The sequence below is a fragment of the Eulemur rufifrons genome, chromosome 23 (assembly GCF_041146395.1).
Source record: "Eulemur rufifrons isolate Redbay chromosome 23, OSU_ERuf_1, whole genome shotgun sequence".
Taxonomy (NCBI): Eukaryota; Metazoa; Chordata; class Mammalia; order Primates; family Lemuridae; genus Eulemur; species Eulemur rufifrons.
In genome coordinates, this window is record NC_091005.1 from 16,123,552 (window position 1) to 16,148,770 (window position 25,219).

General features: G+C 57.7%; 2 protein-coding genes and 1 non-coding gene across 3 annotated transcripts in view; 2 read left to right on the top strand and 1 right to left on the bottom strand.

Annotated features, from left to right (window-relative positions):
- Positions 1-762: 762 nt before the first annotated feature.
- EXOSC6 (exosome component 6) lies at positions 763-1,992 on the top strand. The gene has a single exon (XM_069456590.1). The coding sequence runs from the start codon at positions 766-768 to the stop codon at positions 1,582-1,584; it is 819 nt and encodes a 272-aa protein (XP_069312691.1). The 5' UTR covers positions 763-765; the 3' UTR covers positions 1,585-1,992.
- Positions 1,993-2,949: 957 nt separating this feature from the next.
- Positions 2,950-25,219, bottom strand: part of LOC138373922 (RNA-binding Raly-like protein) — a 41,825-nt gene continuing 19,555 nt past the window's right edge. The window contains exons 2-8 of the mRNA XM_069456566.1: positions 8,357-8,439; positions 5,434-5,484; positions 5,209-5,354; positions 5,010-5,123; positions 4,499-4,641; positions 3,518-3,559; positions 2,950-3,174 (exon numbers count right to left, since the gene is read on the bottom strand). Of these exons, the coding sequence (XP_069312667.1) occupies positions 3,521-3,559; positions 4,499-4,641; positions 5,010-5,123; positions 5,209-5,354; positions 5,434-5,484; positions 8,357-8,427 (564 nt within the window). The 5' untranslated portion in view covers positions 8,428-8,439 and the 3' untranslated portion in view covers positions 2,950-3,174; positions 3,518-3,520. The remainder of the gene's footprint in view (positions 3,175-3,517; positions 3,560-4,498; positions 4,642-5,009; positions 5,124-5,208; positions 5,355-5,433; positions 5,485-8,356; positions 8,440-25,219) is intronic.
- Positions 6,650-6,720, top strand: TRNAG-GCC (transfer RNA glycine (anticodon GCC)). The gene has a single exon. It is a non-coding gene; the product is annotated as a tRNA-Gly (tRNA).

Below are 25,219 nucleotides of genomic sequence, written 5' to 3' on the forward strand. Positions count from 1 at the left end.
GGGGTACAGCTGTTGCCTCTGCCTCCCCACTCCAGTGACTACCCCATCATTCCCACTTCCTACACCCAAAGATGCCCAGGGAGGACAGGGACCCTGCCCTGGCCCTATGTCCAGTTTACCCAAGTCTAAAAACAGCTGGGTTTGGGAACAGCAGTGTGCGGGGAGGTTACAGGGACTGCTTGCCTGTGCAGGCCCGGACTGACTGCAAGTCCACTGGGTACAGCAGCCGCCTGGGGCCCACGGTCACTGAGCCCTGCGGACAGAGTGGAGGCAGGAGAAGCAGGTCTGTTGGGGGAAAGGGGGGCAGAGGGAGGATGCCGTGGCTTCAGGGAGCACGTGCTAGGTAAGGAGCATAGGGAAACAGGGCATTACACAGTCCAGTGCTGAGACACATAATTCCATTCATTCAACAAGTGGAAAGAACAAGACAAAGTCTTGGCCCTCACAATGTCACACAAATAAGTGCAAGATTAAAGTAATTACAGCCTCCACAGTGAAAGGAAGAGAAGTCTCACGCCCCAGGGTGGCCCTGGCCTGGGAGGCTAGAGGAGGTCTACCCTGGAGCAAGGCTGCCCAGGCGGTCCATCTGAGGCTCCAGCCGTCCTCCTCGTCCCTCCTCCAGGCCGCCAGGGGGCAGCGCAGCCCCGCCGCGCCCGCCCACCGCTATCTCGACAGCCCACGCGCAAGCGCGCGTATTCAAACGCCGGAAGAACCCGGTCGCGAGGCCTGCGACGGGCGGAAGCGGCTCGCACGCCCGGCGCCGCCATGCCGGGGGACCACCGGCGTATCCGCGGCCCCGAGGAGTCGCAGCCGCCGCAGCTGTACGCAGCCGACGAGGGCGAGGCACCCGCGGCCCGCGACCCGACGCGGCTGCGGCCCGTGTACGCGCGCGCCGGGCTGCTGAGCCAGGCCAAGGGCTCGGCTTACCTGGAGGCTGGAGGCACCAAGGTGCTGTGCGCCGTGTCGGGCCCGCGCCAGGTCGAGGGCGGCGAGCGCGGCGGTGGCCCGGCTGGAGCGGGCGGCGAGGCCCCGGCCGCCTTGCGCGGTCGCTTGCTTTGCGACTTCCGCCGCGCGCCTTTCGCGGGCCGCCGGCGCCGCGCGCCCCCGGGAGGCGGCGAGGAGCGCGAGCTGGCGCTGGCCCTGCAGGAGGCGCTGGAGCCCGCCGTGCGCCTGGGCCGCTACCCGCGCGCGCAGCTGGAGGTGTCGGCGCTGCTGCTCGAGGACGGCGGCTCGGCTCTGGCCGCCGCACTCACGGCTGCCGCGCTCGCTCTGGCCGACGCGGGCGTCGAGATGTACGACCTGGTAGTGGGCTGCGGCCTGAGCCGCGCGCCTGAGCCCGCGCCTACCTGGCTGCTGGACCCCACGCGGCTCGAGGAGGAGCGCGCCGCCGCCGGCCTCACCGTGGCGCTCATGCCGGTGCTCAATCAGGTGGCCGGGCTGCTAGGCAGCGGGGAGGGCGGCCCGACCGAGAGTTGGGCTGAGGCCGTGCGCCTAGGCCTCGAGGGCTGCCAGCGCCTCTACCCGGTCCTGCAGCAGTGCCTGGTGCGGGCCGCCCGCCGGAGAGGCGCCGCCGCCCCGCCCTGAACCGCAAGCCTGAGCAGCGACAGGCACCAGACGGACGCCAGCCGAGGACCGTGCTGCCACCCTCCCCAAAAGGACCCACGTTGTCAGTCTCCAGACTGTGCCGAGCTAAGAAGCTGCAGCACCCGAGAGGATCGAGGAGGAAGGCGCGCACAGAGCTGACACACTGGACAGCTGTCTAGGGACGGCTTTTTACAAACTTCCATTAAAGAAACTTGAAAAAACCTGTGAATGCTGCCGAACTACCAGGTTGGAAATGACTTCAGCCGGACTTACCTGGAAAACGGGACCTGGAGCTGTTGTCTTGTAAGGGAGGGACCTTCTGCAGGCCAGCCAGTGATTTCTTCCAAAATAACTGGGCTACTTTTGAGAGGATGGACAAGGGGGCTGTGTCTCTTCACTTATATCTAAGCTGAAACAAAACCTTTTGATATCTGAAAAAAATGTTTTCTGTTGTGGTTCTTCTTGGTACACGATTTAAGAAAGCCAGGCTGTTTTGAGTTGGGTAGTGCATTCTTGGACCCCTGGTGTCCAGAGCTCAAGACAGTTTTGCCTTAAATGTGTCCTGTCCCTTAGGACAATGTAAGCAGAAGAGACAGGCTGAAATACTGAAGCAACTGCAGGGGTTGATGTGGGAAATGTGTTTGGAGGAGGAGAAGCTGGGTACCCGTTAAGTAGTAGAGTCTGGGCAGCTGCAAGATGTGACAAGAGTGGGGAGAGTTGTGTCCCCCAGCCCCTGGTTTAGTGCTGGGCAAGAACACAGCTCAGGATTGGGTAGCTAGAAAGGGTTGTGCTCTGGGTGCAAGCCAGATCCCAGCCTGCCTTAGCTATGCAGAGCAGCACAACCAGAGGCCTCCACTGCTGCTGAGAAGTCCTGGGCTGGCTTCGTTATCTGGTGCCTCTTGTCTAGCCTTGGCTCCTAGGAGCAAGGCCCTGAGCAGTGTGGGCTGGGGACAGGGCAGTTGAACTGCCAAGAGTACAAGCTTCTGGATATTGGAAAAGCAGATAAGGCCTGCCTATTCTGTAAGACAGAGCTAGCCTGACGGACCGTGAGGGTGTGGTCTTCTCCTGTAGCTCTTGTGCTCAAGGCCGGTTTGTGCTCAAGGCTGGATTGGAGGAAGCCAGGTGAGACTGCCCTTCAGAAGGCAGGGCAGCCTGGTCCTCCTCTGTACCCCGGCACAGTATGAGTTTCTAAATTTCAAGGGCCTGCTCAGTTTCTCTAGGAGGGGCTGGTCCTGGGGCAGCCTAAGGACCAGAATGAAGACTGAGGTTCTGGGACCCCTCCAGGAACCCCTGACCAGGAAAAAGAAGTGCAAATTTTACTTTTCCCCTTCTGACATAATACATTTTTCTAGAGCAGGTCTGAAATACACAGTATCACAGCAGCCGGAGACAGGATAGAAAACAGGACATAAAAATGGTGCCCCTATTCTGAAGGATGGCTTTGTAGAGTGGATGGGGAGCCTGGAACCAACAGGGGGTTTGTGGGGCACACACTGAGGACCTTGCATCTCCGTGTCACACGGAGGGCATCGGGAGGGCAACTGTAGGAACAGGTGTACCTCCTTTCAGCCGGCTGCCGATTGGTGGCACCTGGGGAGGGAGTAAGAGCAGCTGAAGCGGTGTCTGCATTCAGACGGGTGAGGGTATCCCCTGACCTCTCGGGGAGACCCTGTCATCTGCCCCTTGTAAGGTGGCCCCAGCTTCATGAGAATAGTGAGCTGGTGCTGGGCAGTTCCAGGCTGCCTCACTCCAGCCCCAGGACTCATCTGGAAACAACCTTCAAGTAAGCTAAACCCACCACTAGGGGAGGCTTTCCAGCCAGTCGAGCCCTGCCTCCACTTCACTGCCCCAGCTCCAAAACGACGTCTTAGGCTGCATGGGTGCCACAAGTCAAGGAAGGGAGGTACCCAAGAATGCCTGGAAGGATTCTTACCTCCTACTGGCTGCCTTCCTGGTCCGATGCACTATTCTTCACCTGTAGAAAGAGAAATGGGACACTAGTAACAGCCAGGAAGGGGAGGACTACCTGCTCACGTCTAGTCTCCCCCTCTACCCCACCCACCCTTGTTTCTCAAGAGCTTTAGGAGCTCAGGGCTACTCTAGATTCTCCCTAAAACCTGGGAACCTAGAACCACCATGCAAATAAAGCTTTGTCTCCCTCTAGCCCATTCTTCCCAGATGTTACAGATGTGACTCAGGCCCCAAGCAGCACTGAGAGCCCTAAGCCCAGCAGGCCAAGGGCAGAGCTGGGCAGGTGGAGGAGGGAAGCTCACCACTGCCGGCCTCCCAGCAGCCCTGGCCTTGCTGGGAGGGCCCCAGCAACAGTGTGAGCTTGGCTCGCCTCAGGGACCACCAAGAGTGGAGTAGGAGGTGGTATGTTGGAGAGTATTCAGGCCCTTGAATGGTGCACAAAGGGTTATTGTGGGTTCCAGGTTGGATCTTCTCCATCCAGGAAGGTCTATGTGCCACAGCTTCCCAGGGGAGCAGGGTACAAACAGGCCACCCAGAGACCCTGCTGCAGCAGGCAGGGGTGGGGCCAGGAAGGGGGCAGAAACCAAGGGTTTAACAAGCGTATCAGCTGGGTCTCAGGGTTCTGGGGCATGGTGTACATCTCTGACATTCCCCCTACAATGCTCAATTCCCCCCCCATCCTCCACTGCCTTCCAGAAGGAAAAGGTATTTCAGGCTGGAATGGACTCAATTGCCCAGCAGCCCCTGGCACGGCTGAGCCGACCAAGCCTGGAGTCAGGAGGGATGAGCAAGGCAGGGCCCAGCCTTCCCAGCATGCTCTATGGCAGAGGTCATAGGCCTCCCCCGGCCTACCACTGTGGGCTCCTGCACAAAACCAAGTTCCGCCCTTGCTCAAGGGAGGCCACAGGGACCCAAGCACACGAACGGTGGAGATGACACTTACTGGCTGCTCTGTGTCTGTGCTTCCCTTGGAGCTGTCAGCCTCTGGGTTGGCCCTCTGGCCCTTGGGCTTCTGCCAGGGCTCGCTCCTTCTGTTTGAGGAGCCCTCACTACCAGAGCCCCTGTTCTCTTCACTGTCCTTTGTCCCTGTGCAGAGAGAGTCACCAGTTAACAGCTGGGTTTGGAGGCCACACCTGACCCCAGAGAGGCCACTTGATGCCCAGCAATGACCTAGGGCATCCTAGGGCTTGGGAGGGCAGGAGGCAGATGGGCTGGGACATTCTGCTCTGGCTCCAGATAGCTGCTGAGTGGGCCGAGGTGATGGGACAGCCCAGAAGCCACAGGGGTCTTAAAGCCACAAGAAGAGCTGGGGGGGGGGGCTTGTACTCCAGGGAGGGGGACCATCGAAGACAGGGAAAGGCCCAGGCAGGACCTCGGGTGCCCTGGCGTCTTCAGGAGTGGACAGACCTGGGGCCTACTAAGAGCGTGGCCTGGGCCACACCTGGGGAGCTGACCTGCTGGCTGGTCCCTCTGTTGGTCCATGCGCTCCACGTGCTGCAGGAGGCTGTCCACCTGGGCTTTGATCTGGCTCAGCTCCCCCCTGATGGAGCGCAGCTCCTCGGTCCGGACTGCTGGGAGAGGGCCAGGGTTGGTGCCCACGCTGGGCAGGGGGGCCAAGGGTGGTGCTGCCCCACCGTGTGCCCCCTCACTCACGCTTTATCTGTGCAGGGGGCAGGGGGCTGTTCCTAGAGGCTTTGTGGGGGCTGAAGCTGCTCTTGACTCCCAGGCCCATGTGAGTCCTCCGGAGCTTGACAGGCACACGGTTGATGAGTGGGGGGATCCTCTGGTATTCATGTACCCTACGGGGACAGGAGAGAGGGACTCAGGCCAACCAGCCTCACCTGCTCACCCAGAGGGCCCAGGACAGGACCTACTCACCTGTAGGGAGCGTCTTCTCTGTACAGTTCATAGTTCAAGTCGTAGTTACTGCTGCAAAGGAGATAAATAAGAAGGGGTCACTGTCCAAGGTCAGAGTCTTCCTGGTCCCCAGATGAACCTGGGGAAACTGAAGTGTGCAGCTCTTCCTTAGAATGCCTGCCCAAGGTCACCTTGGGAGACCACAGCACACCAGCTTCCCCCAGTTGGCCTCTGATAAGTACTGTCTCCCAGGTGCCGCAGGTGGCAGGAGGGACACCTGCAGGCTTCTGGTCACCTAGAGCCTGGGCCAACAAAGGCTTCCCTGCCAGAGCCAGGCACTGCTGACCTTCTGGATCTTAGCCTGGCAGAGGATGAAAGGGATGAGTTAAGTCAGAGCCAAAGCCTGGGTGGCTGTGCCAGAGCCTTTGATCCCTGCGTGGGAATCTCCAGGATGCAGGGCCCAACACAGGCAGGGCCAGCAGGCAGGGTTAGGGTCAGGGCAGCCAGCGGCCAGGCCCTGGGACAGAGGACCAGCCTGAATGGTCCCAGGCTCACACTGCCGGGCCTCACCCCCTTCCTACACACAATGAGCACTCCAGGGCACTGGTGCCCAGAGGGGTAGGGGGAATCGGAGCAGAGGGACAACTGTGTCCCAGCCTGGGCAGGAAGGCCCTGCAGGAGCTTCAGATCCCGCCTTGGGTTGGAGAAGGTGATGAGCTGAGGGAGGGGAGGAGATGCGTGTGGGGGAGTGGGGGAGAGTAAACTTCTAAAACAACTTTCTGCAACAGTTCTCATGCCCCCAGCCCAGGGCCAGCCCACGAGGGGCGAGGCCTGTGGGGGTCCCTGGGGCGGAATGGAGGACACACGGGGTGCGGCTCCTCCCCTTCACCCCACAGGGCCCCCAGGCCTGCAGATGATGTTTCGCGCTCCTCCTCCCCCGCCCCCGCCGCCCCATCCACTTTCTGGTTTCAGGAGACCTGGGTGGGCTCAATGCCACTCCGAGGATGAGGAAGCAGAGGGAGCGGTGGCGCAGCGGGGGTCGGGCCAGGGATGAGGGCTGTGGGGCCACAGGCAGGACAGCTGTCCCGAGGGCCAGGAAAGACAGAGCGGGGAGGGCTCGGACCAGGACAGAGCCGGAGGTGGCGGGTCGCAGAAGCGCAGGACTGCTCGCACTCGGCAGAGACCGCGGGGCCGCATCTACCATGTGAGTCGCCATGGTGGAGCCATTGCCACCGAGGCATTGGTGGTTCAGTGGTAGAATTCTCGCCTGCCACGCGGGAGGCCCGGGTTCGATTCCCGGCCAATGCATAAGCCTAATTTTTTTTCCTTCAAATTGCCCGCTTTAAGCGTAGGGATTTAACAGACCGCTGCTGACGTCCAAATGAGCAGTGGGGGTTGGGGGAAGAAATTGCAGTTTGGTCACATGCGCGGGGAGGCTGGGGTTCCTCGTAGGCTGGGAGCCGTGCCTGGGAGCCTTTGCCAGCGCTAAGGCCTGTGCCCTGGGTTTGGTAGCCTTACCCTTTTTCTCCCCAAGGGGAGCAGCACAGCTCTGGGCTAATGGTTACAATCTGCGAGGTCACCCAGCAGCCCAGTGTCCACCATTGCCCCATCCCCGACCTGTCCCTCCTCTGGGGACCATCCCAAGGGGCCAGAGCCACCACCACGGCCTCCCACTCACTGTTGTCCAAGCCCCTGGGGAAGCACTTGGTCATCCTCACTGGAGTCCCCTGGGGAAACCTGGGTCTTATGGAGGACACTTCTGCCCCAGGTCTTGAATGCCAGAGGCCCCTCTGAATGGGGTCTGAGTCCCTGCAGGACAGGCATAGTCTGGCCCCATTGCTTCTGGGTCCCCCCCATGTTCAGCCCCACCCCAAAGCACCCCAGGGAGAGCTGACAGGACTGGATCCCCACAGGATGGGTGGAAAATACGCAATTGGATGAAGGCAACTAGTGCCAAAGGACCGAGGAAGCGTTCGCCCAGCCTCAAAGTACCCACCCACGTTCATAAAACACATGTGATAACCATGACCGTCCACCAGCCAGAAAATTACAAAACTGTACCAGCAGACTCCCCAGATGAGTCTTGTGCATGGGACTCGAACCAGCACCTGGCTATGCAGTTCTACAGGGTTAAAAAGTTGTGCACACTACAGGGTGGCACAGACTCAGGCTGCTGGGGGCAGGGAGAGATTTGGCCTAATCTCTCTTAGGTCATCCTGGAGCTACAGGGACATCTCAGAGCAGCCCACACCCCGGCCTTGCCATTCCACTTCTGGGCAGAGGAGCCGAGGCAAAAACCAAAAGAAACTCGAACCCTCAGTACCAACCAGGGTATTTACAGCAGCGCCGTTGCTAACAGCAGCAGGTGCCCCCACTGCCTCCCGCCTCTCCCCCCAACCCAGACGCCCACACACAGCAAGGCCAGGAGCTGACTGCAGGCTTTGCACATGCCCAGTGAGGGGACAAAGAGGCCAGCCTGGCTTCCGCACACCCTCGTGCACCTGTGAAAATGACCTGTTTGCTGGCAGAACTTGGTGAGCTCCTTTCTGAAAATGTTTAAAGATTTCTTTAAAATTGCTTTAAGCTTCCCAAATTAGGGGCTTGATGTCACCCAGAAAGGTTCCCTTTTGCTACTTCCCTGAGGTCTATACCTGAGAAACAAACCCAAGCACCCCTCAAGTGAGGATCCGGGGAGGATAGGCACCTGCCTCTGTCAGGATGGTGGCGGGTCATGCCAGATGGGTCATCACGCTGGGATGTGCTGGGTCAAGTTCACAGGCCAAGCCTGAGGCTGAGGGAGAAGGCCCTGAGCAGCTTGAGGCCTGAGTGTGCAACATACTCAGGGAGGCTTCTCGGGGACTTGTCCTGGCCCAGGGAGCCCAGAGCTCCACACAAGCCAGCGACCAGCCTCCCCGCCCCCCGGCAGGCCACCCAACAGACTCACCAGAAGATGGCTGTGCCCTGCTGCCTCTTCTGGCCTGGCCGGGCAGGGCTAGGCGTGGGCTCCTGAGCCATATCTAAATAAATCTAAGGGGAGAGCAGAGAGGGGGCAGAGTATGAGAGGAGGAAGGAAGGGGTGCAGGGGACAGGCCACATGCACAGGGCCCAGCTTGCTCCTGGCTGGCCCTTCCCTACAGCACACCCGCCCCAGCCACAGGTAGCCTGGCCTGGCCTCTGATGGACCCGGGCCCCCCTGCCCAGGGCTGGGCTCAGGCCCCACAGGGCTGTCCTAGAGGTCCCCCAGGACCTCTAGGCAAACAGTCCCTTTGGCACACTGCAAAACAAAACTACCTTGAGGGTGGGCAAGGGTGCTCTGCTGTTTCCTTCAGACCTGAACTGACCCTGGGAATCGACTCCATCGCCCATGACCTGGAATTTGGGGTGCTACCATCAGAAGGCAGGAGGGGGGATACCTGGGGTCCTCGTGTCCTCTGAGGAGACACGCAGCTCTGGTCTGGGTTAATTCTCCAGTGTCCTCTGCTGCCCGCCCAGGATGGAGAGCCTCTGCCCGCCGCCCGCCCACTGGCCTACCCGCTGCCAGGCCCCCGCCCCACACCTGCCCTGTGCCAGGCCCCTGCGCCAGCCGCTGCCACGACAGCCAGCAGGGCTCCCAGGGAGAAGCAAAACGGGTGCTTTTTACAAAACAATTTAAAGTTCACTCCCAAATCATTGCCCTCAGACAGACAACCTTCCGGACGCAAGACTCAGATTATTTCACCTTGAGCTCAAAAGCAAAGCATCGCGAGGGGCCCAGAACAAGACATGGCAGCCACAGCCAGCTCCCTTCTGGGCTGGACTCTGGGGCGCAAGTGCTCCTAGGTGGAGGTGGCCCCAACTCTTGGCAGGTTAGGGAGGCCAATAATGTTTTATGAAATCCTATTAAAGCGAATTTAACAGATTTGAAATTCAAATTAAGAACCCCTCACCCACATTTTTTCTTAAAGGTGGTTTATGGTGGAATTTTATGGTTGCCAATTAGGCATAGCAGCCAAGCGTTAGCATGAGACACTTCTGAGAAGAAAATACAACGGGGTCCTAAAATCTGCAGACTGGCTCCTAATGGGCGTCCTGGGCCCAAGGAAGCAGAGAACAAGGCTCCAAGAGGGCCATTGTCCCACTGTTGCCATCCTGGTGACATTGGCTCTAGGTGCTGCTGCCGGAAGGGCCACATCTGCGTCTAGAAGGATGGATAGAGGCTCCCCCAAAGCACGTGTCCCATGGGCTGAGCGGAAGCTGTGCCGTGAAGGACTTGGGCAAACTGGGAGAGGCTGAGGACCCTGGACGCCCCCTCACAGTCTGGCCAGAGGTGGGGTCTGGAGACCGCACTTGACCTCAGACCAGCCCCCAGATTCTCTCATGACCTGAGGGCAGCTGGCCAGCCATTAGAATCGGCAGAGTCCCTCACACTACTGCTCAGCATTGTTTGGGTCACATCTGGGGTGAGGCGGGGAACCACCTGGCTGCTAGAGGAAACAGGGGTGTCCATGAGGACAAGCAAAGGCCCAAATCTGGGCTCCTCTGGGGGTGCGATGCCGGCAGGAGCAGGTGGGACCCGCTCCCACATACCGACACGTAGTCACATAGGGCCCCTCGCTCAGCTTGATTTAGGCTCTGCTGTCCTGTCTTAAAATTCCTAGTAATGTTTGAGCAAGGGCCCTGCATTTTCATTCGCATCGGGGCCCACAGATCACGTAGCTGGCTCTGAGTGTCAGCCTCACTCACCAAGCTACCTGGAGTGGGTGACCTGGAAGGTTCCTTCAGGTCCCGAAACCCTGCGGTGCTCATGGCTTAGGAACCGCAGCCTCTGCTTTGAGCAAAGGGCAGCCAGGTGAGGAGACTTGGGGTCAGTCCCAAAGGCGCCCACAGCCCTGCCGTCCCTCCTACCCAGTGGGTCAGCCTTCCTGAGCCCCTGTGGCACAGGGTTCTGCCAGCTGGTTGGTTGCAAACAAAGGCCTGTGTCCTCCCAGTGAAGTGATGAGTCAGGAGGAAGGGCAGGAGGAAGGGGACCTGGGACGGGCTGCCAGCTTGTGCACTGCTCACAGCATCCCCACCGGGCAGGGGGAGAGGGAGATGCCCCAACAGTGGGATCTCCTGTGTCCCAGCCCAGGCTCTCTCTGCTCTGGCCGGGTGGCACTCTCTGAACGTCCCCATCCCTGCCCAAAGCCAGGGGAGCAGAGGGGAGGGAGGAGCTGGCAGGCCCAGCAGGGCTCTGGCTCCACAGCCTCCACCTGCAAAGGCAGAGCAGGAAAATCAAACAGGAGCAGGAGGAAGATGAGTCCAGAGTTCCTGCCCGCTGCCACCAGCAGCGCTCTGCCACGGGAGAGCAATGGGTAGGGCTCTCCCCTCCTCACTCATTTGTTTTTTCAATTTTATTTTGTTCCTGAAACCCAGGACCCGAGGAAATCAACAAGGAGCACCTGTGTCCTTCCCAGAGGAAGCCCTGGAGTGTCACAGGGAGCCAACTGCACAGGGTGTCAGCTGCACCATGGACATTGTCCTTTCTGTCGCCTACAACACTGGGCCCTCCCTGGGAGTCACGTCTCACCCCTCTCATTCCTATCTCAGGCTAAACAGAAGCGGCTCTTTTCCTCTATAGAATGGCTCATACTTTCCAAAGTCCTTTTGCATTTTGTACCAGAACCCTGTGAAGTAGGAAGAGCAAGTGTCTTTACTCCCCATTCTCAGACGCGTAAACAGAGGCCCAGCGAGGCCAGGTGAACACGCACGAGGACATGAAGCATTTCACCAGCTTCACCATTTGTCATCCATGCTTCTCGATTCCCAGGCAAGGGATCTTCCCAAAGCCCCATCGCTCACCCACATCGTCCCCCAGCCCGTCACTGTCCACCAGCCGGCAGGGAAACTCAGCCCCAAGTGTATCCTGGAAACAGAAACATCTGCAACTCTGCTGGGAACAGAAAAAAATGCAAGAGGTACTGTTTTCAGGCCCAGAGAGGGCGAGAGCGTGGAGAAATGGTGTATGTAGAGGCCCAGCCAGCATCATAACAGCCTGTGCAAGGCAGCCTTGGGCTGTCCCCACATGCTGGGCGATTCTTGTTTCGTGCACTTTTCCCACCTACATCAAAGAGATGTACGTGTGAGTTTGAAGCCTAGTGGCAGCTGGAGCCCATTCAAGGGAGGGCTGAGAAGTCAAGTGACATATCCCCAAACTGCACCATGGGCAGATCACCTAGTGGAGGGACCCTCGGGAAGGAAGCCCACTTCCTGCTGTGTCCCCACCGCTCGCTCAGGGCTCAGGGCTGGGATGTAGCGTGTGCTCAGTTGGTGTCTGCTGAATAAATGAAGAACCACCACGGGGCCACCTGCTGGAAGTGCGCTGGAGGTGTTGGCTCTCACACTTGTCCCTCACAAAGCTCCCCAGACACACTTGGCAGGAGACACACACTCTCGAACCCCACAGCTGTGGGCCTGGAGCATGGGTGGGGCAGTTAATGAATGAGTCATAACGAAGGACAGCAGGTGACACAGGACTGGGGAGGTCGGCAGTCGGGTGGGAAGGAAGCAGAAAACGACACAGAGAGGCCACACTGCTGGAAGGACAAGAATAAGGACAAAGGGCAGGAGCAGAAGGCAGTGGACATGGGGAGCAACTGGTCCCAGAGGTCACCGAGTGACTCTCAGACATGTCCAGACGTCATCAGGTGGCGCACGGTAGGAAAGGGGAACTGTGTTGCGTCCCAGATGAAAGACTGTGACCAGCAGCTAACAGCGACTGAATTCCTACCACCCGCCCAGCATCAGCTCATTTACTCCTCACAACCACCCTGCACAGCAGGTGGGTGCTGTTACCACCCAGACTTACAGGCAGGCTGACACATGTGACCAGGGCCATGGGGACAGCTCGCTGGTGGGGGCGATACGATCTCAGTCTCCTGCCCCAGGCCCACGACACTGTGGCAAAAGTCAGATGCCTCACCGCAGATACTCAGTGGGCTCGGCGACAGGCAGGGCCCGGTTCTGCTGGCACCCTCAGGCCTTGCAGCTGTCACACAGGGTGACCGCTTTGCTACCCACTGCACCTGCACAGGATCCCTGACTGGTGACTGCAGGGCTGACTAGGCCAACACTGTGAGCCGAGTCCCAGGTGCACCAGGTGGCTTCCTACGGTGGGCAGGAGTCATTCTTCTGGCCACCCCACATCTGAGCCCCCTTCCTGTGTCAGATGTGTCCCCAAACTTTGAGATGGACCCTGTCTCCCAGGAAAGAAGCTGTAAATGCCCCTTTCTGCCCCCATCCCTCAGTCTCCCTTGCAGCGAGGGGCTGCGCACAGCACTTGGCTCTTCCAATCAGACCCACGCGCCCGATCTGAATGAAAGAGGCTGACGGGAAGCGTCTTCATCTTGGCAACTGATGGAAGCAGAAGCAGCAGCTGCCAGCTTATAAAGGTGGTGCCAGTTGTAGCTTTTGTGCCCAGGAGAGGCAGTGGCCCCTTCCAGATCCGACTCCCCAACCCTTTCAGAGCTCCTGGGAACTAACCAGCATCTTCAACAAACTCCTCTGCTTAGAGTTGCCAGAATTAGTTTTTGTTGCTTAAAATTAAGAACCTCGGGCTGAGCGTGGTGGCTCATGCCTGTAATCCTAGCACTCTGGGAGGCCGAGGCGGGTGGATCGTTTGAGCTCAGGAGTTCGAGACCAGCCTGAGCAAGAGCGAGACCCCTGTCTCTACTAAAAATAGAAAGAAATTATATGGACAACTAAAAATATATATAGAAAAAATTAGCCGGGCATGGTGGCACATGCTTGTAGTCCCAGCTACTTGGGAGGCTGAGTTAGGAGGATCACTGGAGCCCAGGAGTTTGAGGTTGCTGTGAGCTAGGCTGATGCCATGGCACTCTAGTCCGGGTAACAGAGTGAGACTTTGTCTCAAAAAAAAAAAAAAAGAACCTCGATTAATACAAAAATAGAATTAGGAGTGAATGGAGCAAGAAGCCCTGAAGGAAACAGGGGTGATCTAAGGCTGCTAAGTGGCCAGAGGACAGTGAAAATCCAGCTGGTATTAAGGGACAGGACACCAGCAGCCCAAGGCGTGCCATGGCAAGACAGTTAATCCTGTGGTCTCCCGGAACAAAGCGCCCATCAAAGACAAGGCTTAGGGGGACCTAGTGGCTTCTGCCATAGAAGAGCACAAAGATCACCCTGGGGTCAAGATCTGGCAGACACAGTAGCTGTGCTAATAGCACCACACAGCTTAAATGAAAAGAAAGACAAGCTCAGAATCCAAATTCTTGGCTCAGGCCATGGTTAGAAAACCCGGGAATGTTAATATTTTGCCCCTATAAAGCCAAGAGAGTAAAAAACCAAACTTAAAGCTTGAGTCAATGATTATAAAATAACCCTCAAGTGGACTCACATCTTGAAAGGTCTTTATTTGGGAAAGACACTTGGGAAAGGGACCAGATACTATTAAAATAGAGCAACGCAAGAAGTCAGGTAAGACTTGGGGGTCCCCCACCCCCTCAGAGCCACCCTTGTTGGCCAAACCAATCCTCTTGGTGATTCTGAAGATGCTGGTGACAAACTTCCTTGCAGTTATTTAGGTGTGCTATGCGGCTGAGGTGTGGCCCATGGAGAGGGGTGGGAAGAATGGACACTACTTTCAAGGTGGAGTGTTGCAGCCTCTGAGTGACTCTCCACCCTCCTGACTTGACCACCTGAATGCCAATCGCTGAGTGACCTGGGAAGCCATGTGCTGAAGATGTCAGGACCTCGATCAGCCTGGGTTCCCTCACCCCATGACCCTGGAGTGGGGAACAGGCTTCGCTCGAGAGCAACAGTGCGGATTTGCTGTAGCTACCAGGTGACGTCTCCTCATACGGCACACCTGTGATGACCAGGGGGTCTCCTCATACGGCACACCTGTGACGACCCGGGGGTCTCCTAATAGGGCACACCTGAGACCACCCGGGGGTCTCCTGATAGGGGACACCTGTGACGACCCCGGGTCTCCTCATAGGGCACACCTGTGACGGCCATGGGGGGTCTCCTCATAGGGCACACCTGTGACCACCGGGAACTCTTAATAGGGCACATCTGTGACGTAGCGGGGGTCTCCTCATATGGAACACCTGTGATGACCAGGGTCTCCTAATAGGGCATACTTTGACGACCCGGGGGGTCTCCTGATAGGGCACACCTGTGACGACATGGGGGTTCTCCTCATAGGGCACACCTGTGACGACATGGGGATTCTCCTCATAGGGCACACCTGTGACGACATGGGGGTTCTCCTCATGGGGCACACCTGTGACGACCAGGAAATCCTAGTAGGGCACACCTGTGACGTCGCGGGGGTCTCCTAATACGGCACACCTGTGACGACACAGGGTCTCCTAATGGGACACACCTGTGATAACCAGGTGTCTCCGAATAGGGCACACCTGTGAGTAACCGGGGGTCTCCTGATAGGGCACACCTGTGACGACCTGGGTGTCTCCTCATATCGCACACCTGTAACGACCCGGGGGGTCTCCTCATAGGGCACACCTGTGATAACCAGGGGTCTCCTAATAGGGCACACCTGTGAGGACCTGGGGTATCCACATAAGGCACACCTGTGATGACCCGGGGTCTCCTAATGAGGCACACCTGTGATAATCAGGGGTCTCCCAACAGGGGACACCTGTGACGACCCGGGGGTCTCCCCATAGGGCACATCTGTGACGACCTGAGGACTCCTAATGGGGCACACCTGTGACGACCCGGGGTCTCCTAATAAGGCACACCTGTGATAACTAGGTGTCTCCTGATAGGGCACACCTATGACGGCACGGGGCTCTCCTCATATCGCACACCTGTGACCACATGGGGGGGGTCTCCTGATAGGGCACACCTGTGACGACCTGGGGTGTCCTAATGGGGCACACCTGTGATGAACAGGGGTCTCATAATAGGGCACACCTGTGACGAGTGGGGTCTCCTAATGGGGCACAGCTGTGACTACCTGGGGTCTCCTGCTAGGGCACACCTGTGATAACCAGGGGTCTCCTAATAGGGCACACTGTGACAAGCTGGGGTCTCCTAATAAGGCACACCTGTGAGGACCCGGAGGTCTCCTAATAGGGCACACCTCTGATGACCCAGGGTCTCCTAATAGGGCCCAACTGGGACGACTCGGGGGTCCCCTCATAGGGCACACCTGTGACTACCCGGGGTCTCCAAATAGGGCACACCTGTGACTACCCGGGGTCTCCTAATAGGGCACACCTCTGATGAACTGGGGGGGCCTCCTCATAGGGCACACCTGTGACGACGCGAGGGTCTCCTCATAGGGCACACTTGTGAGGACCCAGAGTTCTCCTAATAGGGCACAGCTCTGATAACCCAGGGTCTCCTAATAGGGCAGAACTGTGACGACTCGGGGGTCTGTTGATAGAGCACACCTGTGACGGCCATGGGGGGGGTCTCCTCATAGGGCACACGTGTGACGTCTCGGGGGTCTCCTCATCTGGCACACCTGTGAGGACCCAGACTCTCCTAATAGGGCACAGCTCTGATAACCCAGGGTCTCCTAATAGGGCAGAACTGTGACGACCGGGGGGGTCTCCTCATACGGCACACCTGTGACGACCTGGGGATCTCCTCATAGGGCACACCTGTAACCACCGGGACTCTCCTAATGGGGGACACCTGTGATAACCAGGTGTCTCCTAATAGGGCACACCTGTGAGTAACTGGGGGTCTCCTGATAGGGCACACCTGTGACAACCCGGGGTCTCCTAATAAGGCATACCTGTTATGACCCAGGGTCTCCTAATGGGGCATATCTGTGATAATCAGGGGTCTCCTAATAGGGCAAACCTATGACGACCTTGGGTGTCCTAATGGGGCACACCTGTGACGACCCGGGGTCTCCTAATGGGGCACACCTGTGATGACCAAGGGTCTCCTAAAAGGGCACACCTGTGACTTCCCGGGGGTTTCCTCATAGGGCACACTTGTGATAACCAGGGGTCTCCTAATAGAGGACACCTGTGACGACCTGGGGTCTCCACATAAGGCACACCTGGGAAGACCCGGGGTCTCCTAATGAGGCACACTTGTGATAATGAGGGGTCTCCTAATAGGGCACACCTGTAACAAACTGATGATCTCCTTATAGGGCACACCTGTGATGACCAGGGGTATCCTGATAGGGCACACCTGTGATGAGCCGGGGGGTCTCCTGATTGGGCACACCAGTGACGACCCAGGGTCTCCTCATAGGGCACACCTGTGATAACCAGGGGTCTCCTAATAGGGGACACCTGTGACGGCCTGGGGTCTCCTCCTAGGGCACACCTGTGATAACCAGGGGTCTCCTAATAGGGCACACTAGACAAGCTGGGGTCTCCTAATAGGGCACATCTGTGACGACCCAAGGACTCCTAATGGGGCACACCTGTGACCACCCGGAGTCTCCTAATGGGGCACACCTGTGATAAACAGGTGTCTCCTAATAGGGCACACCTGTGATGAACCGAGGGTCTCCTAATAGGGCACACCTGTGACGACCCGGGGTCTCCTAATGGGGCACATCTGTGATAACAAGGTGTCTATTAATAGGGCACACCTGTGACTACCAGGGGGTCTCCTGATAGGGCACACTTGTAACGACCCGAGTTCTCCTAATGGGGCAAACCTGTGATGACCTGGGGTCTCCAAATAGGGCACACCTGTGACGACCCAGGGTCTCCTAATAGGGCACAACTGTGCGACCCGGGGGGGTCTCCTAACAGGGTACACCTGTGACTACCCCATGTCTCCTCATAATGCATACCTCTGACGACCCAGGGTCTCCTAATGGGGCACACCTGTGACTACCAGGGCGTCTTCTGATAGGGCACACTTGTGACGACCCGGGGTCTCCTAATGGGGCACACCTATGATGACAGGGGTCTCCTAATAGGGCACACCTGTGACTTCCTGGGGGGTCTCCTGATAGGGCACACCTGTGATGACCCAGAGTCTCCCAATTGGGCACACCTGTGATAATCAGGGGTCTCCTAATAGGACACACCTGTGATGACCCGAAGGTCCCCTGTGTAGGGTACAACTGTGACGAGTGGGGTCTCCTAATGGATCACACCTGTGATGAACAGGGGTCTCCTAATAGAGGATACCTGTGAAGACCTGGGGTCTCCATATAAGGCACAGCTGTGAAGACGCGTAGTCTCCTAATGAGGCACACCTGTGATAATCAGGGGTCTCCTAATAGGGCACACCTGTAACGACCTGGGGGTCTGCTAATAGGGCACGCCTGTGACGACCCGGTGGGGTCTCCTCATAGGGTACACCTGTGAGGATGCGGGGTCTCCTCATGGGGCACATCTGTGACGACCTGGTGTCTCCTAATAGGGCACAGCTGTGAAGACCCCAGGACTCCTAATAGGGCACACCTGTGACGACCTAGGGGGTCTCCTGATAGGGCACACCTGTGATGAGCCGGGTATCTCCTCATAGGGCACACATGTGTTAACCAGGGGTCTCCTAATAGGGCACACCTGTGACTACCCGGGGTCTCCTCATAAGGCACACCTGTGACGACCCAGGGTCTCCTAATGGGGCACATCTGTGTGGTAATCAGGGGTCTCCTAATAGGGGACACCTGTGTCGACCAGGGGTCTCCAAATGAGGCACACCTGTGACGACCGGGGGTCTCCTAATGGGGCATACCTGTGATAATCAAGGGTCTCCAAATAGGGCACACCTGTGACTTCCCGGGGCTCTCATGATAGGGTACACCTGTGATGACCCGGAGGACTCCTAATAGGGCACACCCCTGACAACCCGGGGTCTCCTAATAGGGCACACCTGTGACGACCCGGGGGTCCCCTCATAGGGCACACCTGGGACGAGTGGGGTCTCCTAATGGGGCACACCTGTGATGAACAGGGGTCTCCTAATAGGGCACACATTCGACTTCCCAAGGGGTCTCCTAATAGGACACGTCTGCGACTTCCCGGGGGGGTCTCCTAATAGGGCACAGCTGTGACTACCCGGGGTCTCCTAATGAGACACAGCTGTGATAATCAGGCGTCTCCTAATAGGGCACACCTGTGATGACCCGGGGGTCTCCTAATAGGGCACATCTGTGACCACCCGGGATCTCCTAATGGGGCACACATGTGAAAACCAGGTGTCTTCTAATAGGGCACACCTGTGAGGAACCGGGGGGTCTCCTGAGAGGGTACACCTGTGATGATCCGGGATCTCCTAATGGGGCACACCTGTGATAACAAGGTGTCTACTAATAGGGCACACCTGTGACTACCAGGGAGTCTCCTCATGTCGCACACCTGTGACGACCCAGGGTGTCTCTTCATAGGGCACACCTGTGACGACTCGAGGGTCTCCTCATAGGGCACACCTGTGACGACCCGGGGTCTCTAATAGGGCACATCTGTGACGAGTGGGGTCTCCTAATGGGGCACACCTGTGATGAACAGGGGTCTCCTAATAGAGGACAGCTGTGACGACCTGGGGTCTCCACATAAGGCACACCTGTGAAGACCCATGGTTTCCTAATGAGACATACCTGTGATAATCAGGGGTCTCCTAACAGGGCACACCTGTAATGACCCTGGGGTCTCCTCATAGGGCACACCTGTGACGACCCGGTGGGGTGTCCTCATAGGATACACAAGTCAGGACGCGGTGTCTCCTCATAGGGCACATCCGTGACGACCAGGGGTCTCCTAATAGGGCACATCTGTGACGACCCGGGGACTCATAATAGGGCACACCTGTGACGACGCAGGGTCTCCTCATAAGACACACCTGTGAGGACCCAGGGTCTCCTAATGGGGCATATCTGTCATAATCAGGGGTCTCCTAATAGGGCAAACCTATGACGACCTTGGGTCTCCTAATAGGGCACACCTGTGAAGACCCAGGGGTCTCTTCATAGGGCACATCTGTGACGACCCGGGGTCTCATAATAGGGCACATCTCTGACGACCCGGGGACTCCTAATAGGGCACACCTGTGACGACCCCGGGGGTCTCCTAATAGGGCACACCTGTGACAACCCGGGGTCTCCTCATAAGGCACACCTGTGACGACCCAGAGTCTCCCAATTGAGCACATCTGTGATAATCAGGGGTCCCCTGATAGGGCACACCTGGGACGAGTGGGGTCTCCTAATGGGGAACACCTGTGATGAACAGGGGTCTCCTAATAGGGCACACATTCGACTTCCCAAGGGGTTTCCTGATAGGACACATCTGTGACTTCCCGGGGGGTCTCCTAATAGGGCACAGCTGTGACTACCCGGGGTCTCCTAATGAGGCACAGCTGTGATAATCAGGCGTTTCCTAATAGGGCACACCTGTGACCACCCGGGGTCTCCTAATGGGGCACACATGTGAAAACCAGGTGTCTCCTAATAGGGCACACCTGTGTGGAACCGGGGGTCTCCTGATAGAATACACCTGTGATGATCCGGGGTCTCCTAATGGGGCACACCTGTCATAACAAGGTGTCTATCAATAGGGCACACCGGTGACTACCAGGGAGTCTCCTCAGGTCGGACACCTGTGACGACCTGGGGTGTCTCTTCATAGGGCACACCTGTGACGACCCGTGGTCTCCTAATAGGGCACATCTGTGACGCCCCGGGGTCTCCTAATAGGGCACAACTGTGACGACCCGGGGGGGCCTCCTCATAGGGCACACCTGTGACGACCTGGGGATCTCCTCATAGGGCACACCTGTAACCACCCGGGCTCTCCTAATGGGGGACACCTGTGATAACAAGGTGTCTCCAAATAGGGCACACCTGTGAGTAACCGGGTGTCACCTGATAGGGAACACCTGTGACAACCCGGGGTCTCCTCATAAGGCACACCTGTGAGGACCCAGGGTCTCCTAATGGGGCATATCTGTGATAATCAGGGGTCTCCTAATAGGGCAAACCTGTGACGACCTTGGGTCTCCTAATGGGGCACACCTGTGAGGACCCGGGGTCTCCCAATGGGGCACACCTGTGATAACAAGTTGTCTATTAATAGGACACACCTGGGACGACCCAGGGTCTCCTAAAAGGGCACACCTGTGACTTCCCGGGGGTTTCCTCATAGGGCACACCTGTGATAACCAGGGGTCTCCTAATAGAGGACACCTGTGACAACCTGGGGTCTCCACATAAGGCACACCTGTGACGATCCGGGGTCTCCTAATGAGGAGCACCTGTCATAATCACGGGTCTGCTAATAGGGCACACCTGTGAGGACGCCGGGGTCTCCTCATAGAGCACACCAGTGACCACCTGGGGTCTCCTAATAGGGGACAGCTGTGACGACCCGGGGACTCCTAATAGGGCACACCTGTGACGACCTAGGGGGTCTCCTGATAGGGCACACCTGTGATAACCAGGGGTCTCCTAATAGGGCACACCTGTGAAAACTGGTGGTCTCCACCTAAGGCTCACCTGTCACGATCCGGGGTCTCCTAATCAGGCACACCTGTGATAATCAAGGGTCTCCTAATAGGGCACACCTGTGATGACCTGGGGGTCTCCTAATAGGGCACATCTGTGGCGACCTGAGGACTCCTAATGTGGCACACCTGTGACCACTCGGGGTCTCCTAATGAGGCACACCTGTGATAACCAGCTGTCTCCTAATAGGGGACACCTGTGAGGACCCGGAGGTCTCCTGATAGGGCACACCTGTGACTACCCAGGGACTCCTAATAAGGGACACCTGTGACAACCCGGGGGGGGGTCTCCTCATAGGGTACACCTGTGATGACGCGGGGGTATCCTCAAAGGGCACACCTCTGACGACCCGGGAGGGTCTCCTCCTAGGGCATACCTTAGAGGAGTCGGGGGTCCCCTCATAGGGCACGTCTTTGAAGACCCGGGGTCTCCTAATAGGGCACATCTCTCACGACCCGGGGACTCCTAATAGGGCACACCTGTGACTACCCGGGGTTCTCCTCATAGAGCACACTGGTGACGACCTGCGGTCTTCTAATAGGAAACAGTTGTTTACACCCCGCGACTCCTAATAGGGCACACCTGTGACGACCCGGGGGGGGGGTCTCCTCATAGAGCACACCTGTGATAACCAAGGGTCTCCTGATAGGGCATACCTGTGATGGCCCGGGGGTCTCCCCATAAAGCACACCTGTGATGACCCAGGGGTCTCCTCAGAGGGCACACCTGTGACTTCCCGGGGGTCTCCTGATAGGGCACACATGTGACGACCCGGCGGGTCTACTAACAGGGCACACCTGTGACTATCCAGGGTCTCCTAATAGGGCACACCTGTGACGACCCGGGGGGGTCTCCTCATACAGTACACCTGTGAGGACCCGGGGTCTCCTGATTGGGCACATGTGTGACGTCCAGGGGTCTCCTAATAGGGCACATCTGTCATGACCCGGGGGCTCCTAATAGGGCACACAAGTGAGGACGCGGGGATCTCCTCATAGAGCACACCTGTCACGACCTAGGGGGTCTCCTGATAGGGCACACCTGTGACGAGCCGGGATATCCTCATAGGGCACACCTGTGTTAACCAGGGGTCTCCTAATAGGGCACACCTGTGACAACCTGGGGTCTCCTCATAAGGCACACCTGTGACGACTCAGGGTCTCCTAATGGGGCACATCTGTGATAATCAGGGGTCTCCTAATAGGGGACACCTGTGTCGACCCGGGGTCTCCAAATGGGGCACACCTGTGACGACCCGGGGTCTCCTAATGGGGCACACCTGTGATAATCAGGGGTCCCCTAATAGGGCACACCTGTGACTTCCCGGGGATATCCTGATAGGGCACACCTGTGACGACCCGGGGTCTCCTAATGGGGCACACCTGTGATAATCAGGGGTCTCCTAATGAGGCACACCTGTGATGACCCGGGGGTCTCCTGATAGGGCACACCTGTGAAGACCCGGGGTCTCCTAATGAGGCACACCCGTGATAATCAGGGGTCTCCTAATAGGGAACACCTGTGACGACCCGGGGGGTCTCCTCAGAAGGCACACCTGTGACGACCCGAGGACTCCTAATGGGGCACACCTATGACCACCCGGGGTCTCCTAATGAGGCACACATGTGATAACCAGGTGTCTCCTAATAGGGCACACCTGTGAGGACGCCGGGGTCTCCTCATAGAGCACACCAGTGACGACCTGGGGTCTCCTAATAGGGAACAGCTGTGACGAACCGGAGACACCTAATAGGGCACACCTGTGATGACAAGGGGGGGTCTCCTCATAAGGCACACCTGTGACTAACCGGAGATTTCCTCATAGGGCACACCTGTGGTAACCAGGGGTCTCTGTATAAGGCACACCTGTGACGACCCAGGGTCTCCTAATGGGGTAAACCTGTGTTAATCAGGGGTCTCCTAATAGGGCACACCTGTGACTGCCCGAAGGTCCCTTGATAGGGCACATCTGTGACGAGTGGGGTCTCCTAATGGGGCACACCTGTGATGAACAGGGGTCTCCTAATTCAGCACAGCTGTGACTACCCGGGGTCTCCTCCTAGGGCACACCTGTGATAACCAGGGGTCTCCTAATAGGGCACACTGTGACAAGCTCGGGTCTCCTAATACGGCACAGCTGTGACGACCTGGGGACTCCTAATAGGGAACACCTGTGACGACCCAGGGAGTCTCCTCATAGGGCACACCTGTGACGACCCAGGGGTCTCCTTATAGGGCACACCTGTGACGACCCGAAGGTCCCCTGAGAGGGCACACCTCTGATGAGTGGGCTCTCCTAATGTGGCACACCTATGATGAACAGGGGTCTCCTAATAGGGCACAGCTGTCACTACCCGGGGTCTCCTCCTAGGGCACACCTGTGATAACCAGGGGTCTCCTAATACGGCACACCTGTGATGACCCGGGGGTCTCCTAATAGGGCACACCTGTGATAACCAGGGGTCTCCTAATGGGGAACACCTGTGATGAACAGGGGTCTCCCAATTGAGGACACCTGTGACGACCTGGGGTCTCCATAAAAGGCACACCTGTGAGGACGCGTGGTCTCCTAATGAGGCACACCTGTGTTAATCAGGGGTCTCCTAATAGAGCACACCTGTGACTACCCAGTGGGGTCTCCTCATAGGATACACCTGTGAGGACACGGGGTCTCCTCATAGGGCATATTTGTGACGACCAGGAGTCTCCTAATAGGGCACATCTGTGACGACCCGGGGACTCCTAATAGGGCACACCTGTGACGATGCGGGGGTCTCCTCATAGGGTACACCTTTAAGGACGGGGGGTCTCCTCATTGGGCACATATGTGACAACCTGGGGTCTCCTAATAGGGCACAGCTGTAAAGACCCCGGGACTCCTAATAGGGCACACCTGTGATGACCTAGGGGGTCTCCTGTTAGGGCACCCCAGTGACGAGCCGGGGATCTCCTCATAGGGCACACCTGTGTTAACCAGGGGTCTCCTAATAGGACACACTTGTGACTACCCAGGGTCTCCTTATAAGGCACAACTGTGACGACCCAGGGTCTCCTCATAGGGCACACCTGTGACGACCCGGGGACTCCTAATAGGGCACACCTGTGACCACCCGGGGTCTCCTAATCGGGCACACCTGTCATAACCAGGTGTCTCCTAATAGGGCACAACTGTGAGGAGCCGGAGGTCTCCTGATAGGGCACACCTGTGATGACCCGGTGTCTCCTAATGGGGCACACCTGTGATGACCAGGGGTCTCCTAATACGGTACACCTGTGACTTCCTGGGGGGGGTCTCCTGATAGGGCACACCTGTGACGATCCAGCGTCTCCCAATTTGGCACACCTGTCATAATCAGGGGTCTACTCATAAAGCACACCTGTGACGACCCAGGGTCTCCTAATGGGGTACACCTGTGTTAATCAGGGGTCTCCTAATTGGGAACACCTGTGACGACCCGAAGGTCCCCTTATAGGGCACACCTGTGACGAGCGGGCTCTCCTAATGGGGCACACCTGTGATTAACAGGGGTGTCATAATAGAGGACAGTTGTGACGACCTGGGGTCTCCACATAAGGCACACCTGTGAAGACCCGTGGTTTCCTAATGAGGCACACCTGTGATAATCAGGGTCTCCTAATAGGGCACACCTGTAACGACCCTGGGGTCTCCTCATAGGGCACACCTGTGACGACCCGGTGCGGTCTCCTCATAGGATACACCTGTCAGGACGCGGGGTATCCTCATAGGGCACATCTGTGACGACCAGGGGTCTCCTAATAGGGCACATCTGTGATGACCCGGGGACTCCTAATAGGCACAGTTGTGACCACGCGGGGGTCTCCTCATAGGGTACACGTGTTAGGACGCGTGGTCTCCTCATAGGGCACATATGTGACGACCTGTGGTCTCGTAATAGGGCACAGCTGTGAAGTCCCCGGGACTTCACAGCTGCGTTAACGAGGTGTCTCCTAATAGGGCACACCTGTGACTACCCGGGATCCCTCATAAGGCACACCTGTAACAACCCATGGTCTCTTAATGGGGCACATCTGTGATAATCAGGGGTCTCCTAATAGGGCACACCTGTGTCGACCGGGGGTCTCCACATAAGGCACACCTGTGACGATCTGGGGTCTCCTAATGAGGCACACCTGTGATAATCAGGGGTCTCATAATAGGGCACACAAGTGACGACGCGGGGGTCTCCTCATAGAGCACAGCTGTCACGACCTAGGGGGTCTCCTGATAGGGCACACCTGTGACGAGCCGGGCTATCCTCATAGGGCACACCTGTGTTAACTAGGGGTCTCCTAATAAGGCACACCTGTGACAACCTGGGGTCTCCTCATAAGGCACACCTGTGACGACTC

Coding starts and splice junctions, on each gene's coding strand:
- EXOSC6 (XM_069456590.1), top strand. CDS start 766: ATGCCGGGGGACCACCGGCGTATCCGCGGCCCCGAGGAGTCGCAGCCG.